This window comes from Varanus komodoensis, unplaced genomic scaffold, assembly GCF_004798865.1.
Source record: "Varanus komodoensis strain SLA01 unplaced genomic scaffold, ASM479886v1 scaffold22, whole genome shotgun sequence".
NCBI lineage: Eukaryota > Metazoa > Chordata > Lepidosauria > Squamata > Varanidae > Varanus > Varanus komodoensis.
The window spans coordinates 7,596,735-7,612,252 of record NW_025335606.1 but is presented as its reverse complement, the minus strand read 5'-3'; the positions used below and the strand labels follow the sequence as shown (position 1 = coordinate 7,612,252).

The 15,518-nt window shown below is 42.4% G+C and overlaps 1 protein-coding gene across 1 annotated transcript in view; it reads left to right on the top strand.

Moving 5' to 3' along the window:
* Positions 1–15,518, top strand: part of MYO5B (myosin VB) — a 211,019-nt gene that overhangs the window by 142,139 nt on the left and 53,362 nt on the right. Inside the window, exons 17-20 of the mRNA XM_044431198.1 lie at positions 2,205–2,361; positions 4,848–5,087; positions 11,145–11,381; positions 14,753–14,837. Of these exons, the coding sequence (XP_044287133.1) occupies positions 2,205–2,361; positions 4,848–5,087; positions 11,145–11,381; positions 14,753–14,837 (719 nt within the window). The remainder of the gene's footprint in view (positions 1–2,204; positions 2,362–4,847; positions 5,088–11,144; positions 11,382–14,752; positions 14,838–15,518) is intronic.

Sequence of the window (15,518 nt, the reverse complement as noted above, 5' to 3'; positions counted from 1 at the left end):
GCTTTGAAAATGAGGGATTTTATATTGGAGCCATAATCCAGTTCATATAAATATGCCATATCTATAATCTGAAGGATTAGCAGAATCTCTTTCTCCCTCCCCTGTTTTTGGAGGGGGCAAATAATTGGTGACTCTCACTGAAGACCACCAATAGCTGATGTTGCTTCTCAGAACTGACAAATTTAATCTCATGGAAGAACTTGGCAACAGAAAGCCTATGACTTCCTAACTGTTTGTTAAATAATCTGCCCTAAAATGGTTGTCTTTCATTTTTGGAGTAACTTTGAACCCTATTCTTTGTGACTTATGTCTGCCTTGCTATGTGTGAAAGTCTTTTTCACCAATCTGGCACCTCTTTCCTCCTCGTGTAATAAATGCATTTTCTGTCATCTGACAAAAGTGGGGAGCCCTGCAGGAATCGAAACTCCATAGGAATAGGCTCCACGCCCACTCTTTTTAATCCCTCCAAGCAAAGAAAAAATCATAAAAACTGATGAAGCACACTTAACTGTCTTTTATAACTTCTGCTTTTATAAATATTTATTGAGGAAGATGTAATAAGAAGTTGGACATAAATTCCCTAAGGAAAGGTTCTGAAAGGTGATGGTGCACAAGGATACTACATAAATCCCAAATTAAGTACCATGTTGGGATTGCTTGCAGCCCTGCTCCAAGGTGTTGCCAAGCCAGAGCACGTTCCTCCAAATGTCAAATCAATTTGCTGCCCATTGTGCTGGACTCTTTGTGCCCAGGAATCCAGCTCGGTTTTGGTGCCGGGGGAGTTCAGCAGCTAACCATGTTGAGAACATTTTTAAAATTTAAGGACAAAGCATGAATGCTTAAGAGAAATTAAATCTGTGTGCTACATTTATGTGTGTGTGTAATCCTGAAGTAAGTTTCAGAATGTTTCAGATCCTATAGCCAAGATTTTGGAAGTTCCCAGATGGGGCATGGGCTTTCTTATTAATTGAGTGGACAAGGCATATATTTGTGCTGTGTGCTGAACCGGAAAGGGCATCTCCCTTCTGCAACCCGCCACTGATGCTTTCAGTGGCGTTTTCCCCAGAGAAGAACGCAAACTGTGCAAGGTTAGCCTTGGCATTTCACCGAAGAACTCCAACCCTGCATCTTCTTCCACTTGTGAGGACCCAAGTTTTTAAAAGATGCAGAAAAGCTAGAAAGGGAACAGAGGGGAACAAGGATGATTCAGGAGCCAGAGGCAATGCCCTATGAGGAAAGACTGAGAAAACTGGGCACGTTCAGCCTCGAGAAGAGAAGGCTGCAGGGAGCTATAACAACTCTCTACAAGTCTCGGGAAGGCTGTCACAAAGAGGAAGGACAAGATCTCTTCCTGTTCATTCCAGAGAATAATGGACTCAGGTTAAAAGAAACCAGATTTAGACTAGGCACCAGGAAGAATTTCCTCACTGACAGAGCAATATAACAATGGAAGTTGTTATCTGGGGATGTTGTGGGCTCTCGCTCACTAGAGAAATTCAGAAAGCATCTGGACAGATGTCTGAGAGGGATGGTGCAACCTGGTGTCCTGCAGCAGTAGGGGCTGGACCCAGTGGCCTTCTGGCCCTTTCCGACTCTGCTATTCTATGATTCTAAGGCATTAGCTGATGAAGACTGAGCTGTGAGCCAGGAGCTCCAAATACCATCTTGACAGAGGATTCTCAAGGCAAGCTACAGTTTTCTAAAGATGCCCCTTGTTTGCCCTTGAGCTAGTATCTCCCACAACTAAACCCTGCAGTGCCTCAAGAGCTTGAACTGCAGCTGTGGTTTGGACCATTTCAACAAGAATCTCATTATTGGAGTCTTAGTCGTCTGACTTCCTCCCACAAAACCCGTCCCAGATTCCTCACACGTCCCTATTCTTGATTTCAGAAAAATCACTCTCTCCAGTAGAACGCAGGAAGCGAGTGCTGCAGAAACTGAACCAAGCAGGGCCTCCGGGAAACAAGAGGGGGCCAGCAATGTGCTTGGGGGAACCATGGTGTCCCCCTCACCAGTGAGGACCGGGCATGCCAAGTAGGCAAAGAAAGCTGAGAAAAAGAAAAGGGGAACGAGAAGGGGTGTGGAAGGGAGTGGGCTAGAGCAGGTCTGACTGGCTGGGACTTGTGTCAGGGTTTGTGGACAGACTGTCCCGTTGCAGGTCCCTTTGGTGGCTGTTGATTCTTGTCATCCTTGTTCTCTCACAGACTGGCTGATCATCTGAGGAAAACAAGGGCAGCCATTATTTTCCAGAAGCAATATCGGATGTTGAGGATCCGCCATGAATACCAAACCATCCGCCGAGCTGTCATCACGATCCAAGCCTTCACCCGAGGAATGTTTGTCAGAAAGATCTACCAAAAGGTGTGCTTCTTCTTTTGATAATATGATTTTTGCCTTCCAGAGGTTAGTCACTCTCCACTTTGCAGATCAGCATCCTGGCTGCAGCTTATCCTTGTAGGTTGTCTTTAACTGAAGACAGACAGAACCTTCTCAGTGATATTATTATTATTATTATTATTATTATTATTATTATTATTATTATTATTTATTACTACTACTACTTTTCTATACTGCCCATAGCTGAAACTCTCTGGCAGTTTACAACAATAATCATAGAATCATACACTCAAGTTTCCCATCCAGATCCTAAACAGGCCCGATCCTGCTTAGCTTCCAAGAGTAGGCAGGATCAAGCACTTCAGGTTATATGGAAGCAGCTGGTCAAGCAGTGGATTTGCCAGTTCAGTGTTGTGCAAAAGATATGAGAATGCAGTCTTGTTCTACAGGTTGCAACAGCTGATACAAAATTTGTGTGTCACCTTATCTCACCCTCTCCCCTTCACACAGACAATTGCGGTGTTTTTAAGCAGTTGCAAAACTGTGCTAGAGACTGGGGAGACAGATGTGGGTTACACCTGTCATTAGACAACCGTGTTGTCTGCTTCTTCAAAACAGAGTCCATAGGTTGGACCTTCTGTATACAAAGCATGTCCTCTGCTTCTGAATGATGGGTGTCTTCCGGCCCAGCAAAGCAGGGACTGTGTACAATAGAGAGAAATTGCAAATATTGTGAAAACTGTCCTGAGACAGATTTGTGAATTCTGCATTCTGGAATTTGCTTTAGGAATCAGGCTTGGCCCCAACCTTGACTAGCTACCATGATTTTGAGGACCAACTTAGAAACTCTTTCTGCTAGGCTGCATCATGATGTCCAGTTAAACAAGAGAAAAGGTATTCAAAACACTACGTCAACGATACCACAGGTGCTGCCGTAATGCTAGTGAAACTGTTTTCTCCAGAGCAAACTAGGCACGATAGCCCTAGAGAAGGACACCTGGGGCATAATCACTGCTTTTCTTCAGCTCATCTAAAATTGTGGGAAAGCACTTACCTCAGTACGGAGGCATTTAGTGTAGCTGAATGTGCTGAGCAGATTATCAGGGGCTGTTTAATTTACCTGGGAGAACTACAGTGAGTGGAGAGTCCAAAACATACCTTGTGCAACTGTTGTTATCCAACAGTTTTGAGTGTCTTTTGTATATTTGATGATTTATACGACTGTTCGTTGGTAACACTCGTATACTCTCCTATAGTCAAAGCCCTCTTTTGATAATTTCCTATCTGTTCATGAAGAAATGGTGAGATGACACAGACATGTTTCGCTCGAAGCAGTGTATGATATTCCCTATTAGGGTTAATCTTTCAGCGCTTTCTAAATTTCATGGCCAGCTCTTTCTGTTTAGGCTGCCCCCTCACAACCCATTTCTTTCCTGAACTAGTAGTGTGTGCGTTTTCAGAGTCCAATAGCATTTACTGGGGTTATTTTGGTGTTCGAGCTGTGCAGACGGAAGCAGTGGTTCTTCCTGTAGGCCCTTGAGGAGCTAGCTTAATGGAGCTGTTCACACAGAAAGGTGCCCCAAGGCAAAGAGGAAGTTTGGAAATGTCATCTCACATCAGCTACTCTGGGAAGGACTTACCTGACAGAGCAGTGTTTCTCTGAGTCATACCTGGAAACACATCTGCCTGGTGAACTTGCTCTCACAGATGGTACTCGTGTTGCCCTCACTTGGGTTTCTTTCATGGTGGCCACACTCTACTTGTGGCAAAAGGGGCATCGAACTTGTTCACTTGAGAGCAAGAATCTGTAAGCCTACATCTGTCCGGTTTTCCGCACGACTTATTCAGGTTACAAAATGGCAGGTTTTGCTCATGCTGGAAAAGTCCAGGAGCAGACTTGCCATGGTCCCACAAAAGGAAAATAAACAAAACAAAACAAAACAAAACAAAACAAAACAAAACAAAAGCCAGCCATTGTGATCTGAATATAATCATTTCCTGGCAGACTTTTGAGAATTCTTAGTGCATTTAAGGTAGTAACCATCTTTGGCATTTGTGGAGTCACAGAATAGCTAAGTTTTAATGCGCTTTGCTGTACACAGCTACCACAAGACACAAGCACTTTGTACTTGAAGATTAATATCTGAGAACAGATGTCAAATTAGAATGATCTGGAGAATGATACTGCAGGTATCATTAACACGAGTGCTTTGCTGGATCAGACCGGCCAGTGGCGGCCCATAGGACCTTAGGACTGAGCCGAGGAGGCAGTAACCATGTCCTGTGTTAGCTATGCTTTGAAAAAAGCTGCAGCTAGGAGCCTTGAGAGTCCTGCAGAGTGGCGCTTGCGCTCCTGACACAACTGCAGTTCGATAGCTCAAGAACCGTCTTCATAGCAGGAAAGAGATACACTGCTGCAACTGTGAAAGCAGCACCATGATGGGGCAATGCCCTTTGGGCTCCCCACTCCCACCTCCCCGTGAGGGTCACTTTATCCCTGTGTTTTGCAGGTGCTTATGGAGCACAGGGCCACCGTCATCCAGAAGCATGTCCGGGCTTGGCTGACCCGGAAGCATTTTGCCAGGTTCAGAAGTGCTGCTGTGGTCATCCAGTGTTACTTCAGGCGCATGAAGGCCAGGCAAGAGCTGAAGGACCTGAAGATAGAGGCGCGGTCAGCAGAGCACTTGAAGAGGCTCAATGTTGGCATGGAGAACAAGGTTGTCCAGCTGCAGAGAAAGATAGACGAGCAGGTAAACTCTCTTGAGGCTTGCTTTGGTGTGCATATGTGGATCTCTCCACAGCACTGGGTGCTTTTCCCCCCTCCATATCCACAAAATAATCCATGGCTGTGGAATAACCAAGAGTCATTCTGGGTTGCACAAGAGCCAAGGATCATTCTGGGATGCACAAGAGCCAAGGATCATTCTGGGTTGCACAAGAGCCAAGGAACATTCTGGGTTGCATAAGAGCGCATAATCCCTCCGTCTTCAACTTCCTCAGCTACTTGAGGAAGCCTTCATCTGCATTCATCATTTGTCCTTAAAGGCATCTAAGCATCATAGCTGTGAAAGGAACATGGAAATGTCTAAACTGGGTACAGGGAGGTTTTGAGCAATCTTTGTACGCCTGCCCCTATTAAGTGTGTGCATCCCTTAATCCCAGAGCAATAGATTCGGTAATATCTCAGGCTTTCCTGGTGTGCTTCCCAGAGGTATTCCACAGAGAAAAGCGAATTTAAACAGTGAATTTATGTATTTATTGTTCTATATTATTTATTTATTTATACATTTATATCTGACTTTTTCAATTAAAAACATCCATAATGGGTTTCAGTAAAAGCAGTTTTTTTAAAAAGCTCATAAAAACCCTAAAGGCAGTCACTGAAGGGAAAAGATGAAGTAGCCATGGTAAGAATCCAACAGAATCGAAAACAGAAAGTACCTAAAGCTTACCTAGTTAAATAAAAATATTAATAAGGACTGTAGAGATTAGACAGCTCTGGATATGGTGCTCCTGCCTGCCTTATCTGCTTGGTGAAAACACCTGTATCAGGGGCATCTTAGTGATGACTTTGAAGGATGGAGCACTTACTATAAGGGCAAATGGCCCTTTTACATCAGGGTGAGTGTATCACTAATATGAAGATTTATTGTACCTTTCTGGCAAGGAAAAAACCTAAAATTACTACTACCTGAAATTTCAATTATAATTTGGCCCCGAGAAAGAAGGAAACAGACGGGTGGCTGCAATGGGCAAGAAACTATTTAGCCCGAAGTAAGCACCTGTCAGTAGCTACACTGATGAGCAGTAATCCAATGAGTGTTTGTGGAGAGACTGGCAGCTAAGCAGGAGTGTATATACTACCTTCTCTATAATTTCTAAATTGATTTCCTTCTCACTGAAGAATTATTTTATATGTCCAGGATCCTTTGCAGTTTTTGCAAAAGCAGGATTTGCCTAATGATCAGTTCACATGTTCGTTATGCCCAAGTGTGTGACTGGTTTTCTTTTTCACTGGGCTATTGCACATTTTCCTTTTGCAATTTGTGTGTAAAGATTGCTACATCACCTCTTTCTCTTTGCTGTGGATCAATAATGATAACTGTGTTGTAACTGTTCCTTTCTTTGGGGCACATTTATCTGTGGCTTCCAATTTACTTGCAAATGGAGAACCTTGAGGTGCTATTTTTTTCCCAAGCTTAGAACACAGTCTTACAACTAAGAATCATAGGGAGCCGTACCAATTCTGTTTGAATGGGACATGTCCCGCTATCAGGCATATAGAAGCAGTTGCTGACTTCCAAGAAAGCAGCTTTGTAGCAGGTGAAGGAACAAGCCAAAGAAAGAAGAATCAAGGCTGGGAAAGGCAGGTTGGGTCTCCTGAGTCAGGGGCTTCAACTGAAGATCAAGGACTAAGTACCCTGAGTCAAAAGGGCTGATACAGGACTCCCAACCAATCAAAAAGCAAGATGGGTCATTTGGGGAATGTTTAACAGTTGGTGGGTCTTTCCAGATTAGCCAAGAGCCTAAAACTTCACCAGAAGGACCCCAGTTCTTGTTCTGTAGTGCCCCTGGATCTTGACCATCACCACTGATGGGAAACCCATTGAGCAAAGAACATTGACCAATCTTTTACTTCCTGAAGGTCACGGATGCCAAAAAACTTGACAGCTCGTTGTTCCATGTGTACATTTAAAAATGCTGAAAGTGTTGCCTTGCTTCACCTTGACTCAGACTCTATTAAGTAAGACAATTGAAGAGAAATCCCTTCTGTGTGCAGCTCGTCATGCTCTTAACAGTAACCTGCTGCCAAGCCTAGCTTTCCTACTATGTCTCCATTGTGCTCTTTCTCCATTGCCTTTGCTATTGATTGCCAGAAAAGCTATGCTAAGAGAACAATAAAGGAGATAAACATCTTAGACTGTGATGTCTTTTCTGTTGCTGGACTAGAAAGAGAAGCATTGAATTCTTATTTGCGAGAGAATTGTGGATATTGGAGAAGTTTTGCCTCTCTAAAAACATATAGACTTGAAAGGGGACTCAATAGTCTGATACAGTGACCTTGGATAGGCATTTTATAGCTAGGGTATTTCTGACGGACATCTGTCTAACCACGTAAAAGCATATTTAGTTCTCTTGATTTTTCTTAAGTCATCTCTCCTTCCTGAGAGTAAACCAAAGAAAATCTGTATCGCTGAAATTTAAAATCAAATGGCTTTCTTTCAGTGGCAGCAAAGAGCAGTATTTTTTATGTGTGAAGTATTTTAGTGAATATTGTTTTAATTCCTGTGCATTTAGAGGTGAAACTTCATCCACTTCCAAGTGTTCCAAAGAGAAGTAGATATTGCAATCAGGTAGTTCAAATTAATACTTGTGTTGCTAGAAAATCTGCATAGGAGCTGCTCACAGTGGAAAGGACTCACTGTGGATTTCTCTTCTCTCTTTCCTATAACACAGGGAATAATTGGGAAATCTTACCAACGGAACAATGTTTTGGTGTTTCGTGGTCATTCTTTAAGGGCATCCATATTTTTTTCTTTACAAGTAGCTTATATTATGAGCAAATCTCAAAATCTTTAACAAATGCTGATATAAAATTGCTTCTGAACCATTTTTATTGTATTAGGACATCCTAACAAGGCATATTCTTAGCCTGACCTGCTAAAATGGCAAAGATGGTAGATGAACTATCCCCCCAAAACACGCACATGTGATGCCTTGTTCACAGTTCAATATTAATTATTCCTCAGTACTTCCAGATTCTTTGCCATTCCTAAACCTGTAACAAAAACACATTGTACAGCTATTCCATCATTTACTCCTTAATGGATTTTTGTAGTAAGAAAAAAAGTTGAAACGTATTGGGGAGCACAAAGGAAGATGGTGTCATCTGGATTCCCCATAACTTTCTGTAGGCGAGATGGGCTGATTGCACACTAATCGGGAGGCACTCTGGTCTCTGCTGATGCTTGTGATTTCTCTGTGGCTGGGTTCACACGAGACAACAAGCATTCTTTCATGGGCATCATGGTTTGCAGGCTTTTTTACCATGGTCCGGTACAGATGATCAAGTAGTTTCCTCTTTCACTTCAATCCCAAGGTGTATCATTCCCTGCCTATGTTGCTGGCTTCTTCCTCATCGGTCCACACACAGAGGCTTGGTGGATGGAACAGCTACTGCAGTGGCCAGTCTTTCCTGGCAACTCTATGGTAGTTGCATGCCAGGACTATGGAAACCATGATTATGGGGTCAGACAACATGACATGCCATGGTGGTAAAGAGAAACCAGCAGCAAACGGATGTTTTTTAAATTGTGGTTTCTAAAGACCAAACTTACCAAGGTGAAATATTGCACTGGGTTCAACAACACAACAGATCGACAGTGGTAAAAAGGCCATCATGGCTTGCCATGTTGTCTGAACTCAGCCTATGGGTATTCATTTAGTTTGATACCTCCTTTTACTCCTCTAGCTGGCTTATTAACTCTTGTCATGAATCTATCAAAAGCTTTCATACTGTAGAGTGATAGACATCGATATCTTTCTGCTTACCTGGTAATGCATTCCTCATTGTAAAGGAAGCAACTGATCTGATCTGAGACTCCCCCACCACACACACAAACACACACTTACGGTACTGATGGTTAATAGTGCTTAACGTGGATTTTCTGAGAATACTGGACCACTTTTTCTGCCGATCTGGCTTAATGCTCTTAATGTCTTGGGCTTTCATTTTAAGACCTTAAATATTGATGTACTATCCACAGCTCTTGAGTAAAAGAATTACTGCTTCTTTCCTTTAATCTAGCTCTTTATACCCCCACATTCATTTAGGGTTCTTCAAAACAGTCTCTTATTCCAGTCTTAAACATCTTTAATGAGACTCCCAGACTTCTTCTCAGTCTAATTTCATTTCAGGGTCTGTCGGATAATTATTGGCTCTTGTTCAATTTCATAGCAGCCTTATTCTCCTAAGCATTCACTTCTCGGCACTTAACACTGGAACTGGAAGGGAACTGCTTGAGATGTTGGGTTGCATCCTGAAAATTGAAGCAAATCCCTGGGAGCTGCCAGTATAATCGTGTTCCTAATCTAGGAGGCCCTGATTGGAAAGGCATTTAAACACTTTCACGTGGGGAGACTAGCCTGTGTCATGTGGGTTTCCATTGTCTGCCCTTGACAGGTGAAAAGATACAGTGTGGAACCAGCAACAAGATCAGCACTGGGACTCGAGTTCATTTCAGCACCATGGAGAGCAGTAGTAGAATACTGGTGTGTTATGGCAGCATTAGCTGGGAGCAACAGGCAGGAATTATAGGCTGGGTTCAGACAACACGATTACCAACACTCAAGGACTGAATATGGTTTGAGTGTGCATTGTGGTGGTGGTCAAACCCAGCTGCACCTATGAGCCATGGCTTGTTAACCACAAACAAGCCATGAAGGGAACTCATGGGTTCTTGTTGGGTTGTTCATCATGGTTTATTATCTTGGCTGGGTTCAGACAGCATGCTAACTTACATTTAACAACAACCAAGATTTCAGTAGCAACATACACTCAATATATTCAAACCCTGCATGTGAGTTATTGTGTTTTTTCAATCCAATTACAATCAAGCCAGAAGAATCCTTGGGAAGCTGTACCTCTCCAGGTGCCATATTCAGCTGTTAAAGGACCAGAAGCCCTTTCTTGCCGGCATTGGCTCCTCCAGAGAAGTAAATTTTGGAGGAGTGAGACGTCAGTTACAGCTACTCATCAGGGTCTTCCAGTGAGGTCCACTTTTCAGAGTCAGGGGCAGTGGTGCCTCCTAGTTACACGGCAGAATATGACCAGTGGGGGAATAGAGCAGAAACACTGTTTTAATTCATAAAACTACACTACTATGTTGTAAGCCGCCCCGAGGCTTCGGCGAATGGGGCGGCATAAAAATGTTTTAATAAATAATAAATAAATAAATAAATAAATAAAACTACACTGTTCCAATGTGTTTCAGACCATATGTTGTTACTCCTTCAGGGAAATTTATAGAACAGTGTACAAGATTTCCATTACAGACTTTAATAGAAATATGTATATGCAACATAATTACAGCACACAGTTGCTTAAATTAAGCCAGCAGTTGGTGGCGATGTGGCCAGCACTTTAGACCAAGCCTCAAAATGGCAATTTGCAGGCTGAATGGATTGGTAACTGGTAGTTGTGTCAGAGCACAGATCAGCTGGGAAAGAAGCAAGAGCCAGTCTCCATTTTTGGAAACATAAAGGCCAGCCTCCATTTGGCCTAGATTTTTCTGTTTTTTCCCCAATCCCTTCATTTCATTTTTAACCAACTAGCTTGGTTAAGTGTTCTGAGAATCTCAAAATCTTGCACATGTTTTGGCATGTTCCTTGGTCCTAAGAAAAGTATTTTGAAGGTGTTGCTTTCTGATTTTTGGAGAATCTTAAAGGCTGACAAATTTATTATAGCATAAGCATCCCTGGATGCAGTACATTGCTCTAATGACAGGGATTCTAGTTTATCAGAACTCCTGTTGTACTTGCGTTAGTCTTTAAGGTACCACAAGATTTAATTGGTTTTTTTCCTGCAAAGGCTAGCATGAATACCCCATGGAAATTATTAACAATGTTTGAATTTCTCTGCATTTTGGTGCTTGAAAGAACAGTGCATCACACCAAAAATCCTCTCAACAAATACTATGAAGCCTCTATTTTTAAAACTGTAAAGTTTGGGGGTTTTTTCTGGTGGGTGCTTCTCCCATGAAGCTCTGGTTCAGTATTCAGATCTTCCTTATTTCTCCTCCTTTCAGAACAAAGAATACAGACTCTTGAGCGAACAGCTGTCTGTAGCCAGTTCTGCTCACTCCACTGAGGTGCAGAAACTGAAGAAAGAACTTGAGCAGTATCAGCTGAAGAAGGGCAACAACAACCAGCTTACCAGCTTGCAAGAAGAGATGGACTCCCTCCGCTTGGCTCTGGAGAAAGCTCATGGGGAGAGAAAGATAGTAGAAGATACCTACACCAAGGAGAAAGATGTGCTACAAAAGGTAATTCTTTGGAGAGACACTCAGGATCAAAAGTATCTTTTTTTTTTTTTTTTTTGCTAGAGCCGGCTCTGCCGTTGGGAGTCCCCCAGAAGGTAACCACTTGTGGGTCAGCTTGTCTCCAGTTTTGCATTTCTTGTTATGACATCTTTGCAGCATGCATCTACAAGGCCTCTTCCCAAGACACCTCCCAGGCGACACAGGTTCTCTCAAGGCTTATTCATGCCGCCAAGGCTTTTTCTTCCACCCAGTGGAGCACATAACTCTACAGGGCGAGGTTCACACAAATCAGGCTGGCTTTGGGGTTTACTGCCCCAAAACGGATTGCTGACTCTGCATGTATTGTTCTGTGCCTCCAAAATACCTTTCTAAATATTTGGGTTGCAGTTACTGACCAAGGGACCCTACCAGCTGGCCATTCTGAGCTGAGCTGCAGAGATTCTGACAGGAGAACTTTATCCCAAAAGTACTTGAGAACCAATGACCTGAAACCAGAATACGCATTGTGCTTATCACATAGTATGTGGCTGGGGGCTACAATTATTATTATTATTACTATTCTTATTATTACATTGCAGTTATACCCTGCCTTTCTTCCTCTTGCGAAGAACCCAAGGCAGCCTATGCAGCCCCATGTTATCCTCACAACAACAACCCTGTGAGGTAGCTCAGGCTGAGAGTGGGTGGCAGGCCCAAAGTCACCACTTAACCTCATAGCCCAAGTGAGACTAGAGTCTGGATCTCCCAGGTTCCCAGTCCAACACTCTCATCACCACACTACACCAGCTGTACACTGGTTAGTGTTTTATTTACTCTAGTGTAAGCATATTTTGCCCCAGTTCATACTGGCACCACTGCAGGCTGGAAGGAGAGAAATAACTCTTTCCTGTCCCCAATGATTTTGCCCCTAAAATCCCACCCGGGCAAGTTTTGTTTTGTTTTTTTTTAATTTTAAATCCTTCCTTCCTAGTCTTGCATGGTCAGAGATACATGTGCTTACTCCAGAGTAAACAAAACTAGCTATGCTGCTAGCTGAGTGAGCACTGTGGCTCCTAGAGAGTGTAATAGCAAGCTTTTCAGTCCCCAAAATATATTAATTCTCAAAACTGTCCATCCTGAACAGATTTGGATTCAAAAGGTCTTGCGATAGCATTTCCCAACCAGCCAGGCTTCATAAGGCATAGGACTGAGAGGCAGTGTGGCGTAGTGGTTAAGAGCTGGGACTGGGACTCCGGCGATCCAGGTTCGAGTCCCCACTCAGCCATGGAGCCAACTGGGTGAGTTTGGGCCAGTCACAGACTCAGCCCAACCTACCTCACAGGGTTGTTGTTGTGGGGATAAGATGAAGGAGGAGAATGATGTCAGCTGCCTTGAGCCCTTGTAGGAAAAAGGCAGGATATAAATGAAAAATTAAATAAATAAATAAAGACTGCACCCTAAGCCTGATTGTTTTGCAAGAGTGGCATTAATAATCCTTCATGGTATGCATTATATACGTATATAACTTAAATCGGGCAGTCTCCAAATCTGTAACAATTGAATTCCTATACCAGTTTCTGTCATTCCACCCTGAATGGCTGCATAACCAATGGATAGTTCTAAAAACACTTCTCTGCAGTGTAGGATTATCAAATCAGGCATTGGAAAGGGCTTATTTACTTCTTTTTAAAACATTTGCCAAGAGAAACCTTATGCATTTGAGCTTTAGAGAAAAGAAGAGGGAAATCTTCACCAAGGAAATGTGAACTCAACAACAACGATAAACTGTGCTGATTCAGACATTTTAAAAAGTATTTTGCTAGTTGTGTGAAAGGGGCAAAAAATAAGATATTCCCACTCCTGACTGTTAAATATCATTTAGCCACCTCCCCTCCCCAGCTCCTTTTCTTCATAGGGGCTAGAAACTTGCTTGTACTCTGAAAACAAAAGCTGGGATTCTTAGGAAGTTGGATTCTTTGCTCAGTACAGTTTGTGAATGCAGTTAGACATGTGCCTCAGGTGCAGCAGAATGAGATGGTAAAAGTGGAAGATAAAGTATTTCTAATGTCCTCTCGTTAAAACAGAGGAACAACTTACTTCAAAGCAGCATTGCCAGGAAGAACATGCCTGAGAAAACTTTGTTAGAAACTTTTGGTGAAAAACAATCATTCTTTGTCCTTTTGGGTAGAGACATGCCTCATCTTGGGTCGCAGAACAGTTTTATATGATAACACTTCATGTTATCATGAAAATTACTCTATGTACCATTGAAAACGGCCTGCATTGAAATCCTTCCCCTGTCCGGTTGTGCTTATATTTTGATCAAAGTCAGCTTGTCGTTGCATGTTACGTGCAATTTCTTGCGTTAATTTTTTAGACAACTGCTCAGTTTGCAACAAAATGAACACAACAAACCCAACAGCTGTGTCCAAACCTGAGGGGAAAATAACGCACCAAGATCTTTCAGGAGTTGCTAATTTTGTTGCTTTGGGGGGTTTTTTCTTCCCCTCCTCCCCAGTTTTTGGGCACATGAGAAAGTCCTTACACAGCAGTTCAAACTTGCCTTTGTGCTCCCCAAAGACCTTTGCTTTCTATTTGGGGGTTTTTTAATGCCATGCACAATTATTGAGAAAATACCTCTGCAGGTTCTTGCTGTCAAGAAAACTGAAGAATGATGCATGAACATAGATAAAGAATAGACTGCTGTATAGTATATGAAGCTTAGGGGGCATATATTGTTCATCTTACTAGGACAGCAAAAAAAATCTTTATTATACTAACATAGAAAGCTTTCTTTCCCCCCAGCTCAGACTCCATGTACTCTCACTGTAGCAATTCTGCACATTTTAGTTGCTCTTCTCAGAAATGCAATTATGCAGACTGACAGCAGCACCTCAGTGAAATTTGGGGCACTGGCCTATAGACTCATCCACGCACAGTGCAGGAGAGCAAGATTTGGTGTTCTAAAATAGCTTGTGCAAAGCAATTCTGAAACGTGAGGCTGCACCGTGTCAATTGTACAACCTTGCTTTAGTATACCAGCACATCTCATTTTGCCAGTTTTGGCTTTGAAACTCCAGAAGCATTGCAGTTGCTGAGTTTTACTTTGATTTTTTTCATCCTGAGACAAACAAAAGTTATATATGTTCGTTAATGTTGAAAATTTTGCAAGACACATTCTCTGCAACTTAGGATTCCGTGCAGCTCTGTAGGACTAGCAAGGTGAGAGTTTCGTTGTTGCATGTTTTTATTCTGGTGATTGAAGGAAGGCCCAAAACCGGTTTAGCTATAAAAGCCAGCCAGCCAGGTGAAACTCAATCACAGTATTAAGTTGGCTGACCTTAGGTTGGCCCCGCCTTGTGGATGCTAATACTGCTCTTTTGTTTTTGCCTTAGCGGATATCTGACTTGGAAGAAGAGAACGCACTTCTGAAAAAGGAAAAAGAGGAGCTGAACAACAGAATCTTGCATCAGTCTGAAGGTAAGAAGGAACATTGTTTGGCTTGGTTAACACTGACAATTAACTAAAAGATTCACAGTGGTTTTGCTCTTTATGTTATTCTGAGTCCTTCTAAACTCTGAGCTGGGAGATATAAACAAAAGCATGCTACTCTTCAAGTAGTTTCCCACCCCATCCTGTTCCTTCCCTTCCCATTTCTTGAAATGTCTTTCCCAGACATGGAATGGTAAGAACTAATTTAATCACTAGGGGAAAACAGGAATTAAGCATGGAATAAACCAACTAAACGATTCAGCCATCCCCCACCTTCCATTACATTTCTGGATTTAATCAAAGCAACAACAAGGGGAAACTAAAAACGGAAAAGCAGTTGAAGAACAGAGATCATCAAGTAGCACTGTTTACAAAACAACCAAGGATCTGCTTAACTGGACTCAGCAGGCGAATCATTTTTAAAGCGGAGCTAAACATTGACAAATGGCAAAACCACAAACGTTGAGCATGGAACTATCTTATTTATTTTGTTTTTTTTAAGACTATAGAATCAATAAATATCAACAAATTCCTGAACTTGTTTAAGCTCATGGCTAGAAAGGTTGAGAGAAATGAACTTCCAAATTCCTAGCTTTTGTAGATTTTATTGACCGCATATCAATAGCCCACTGTTTTTGTAAGGAAAGAGAGAGAGCAGCTGCAAAACTT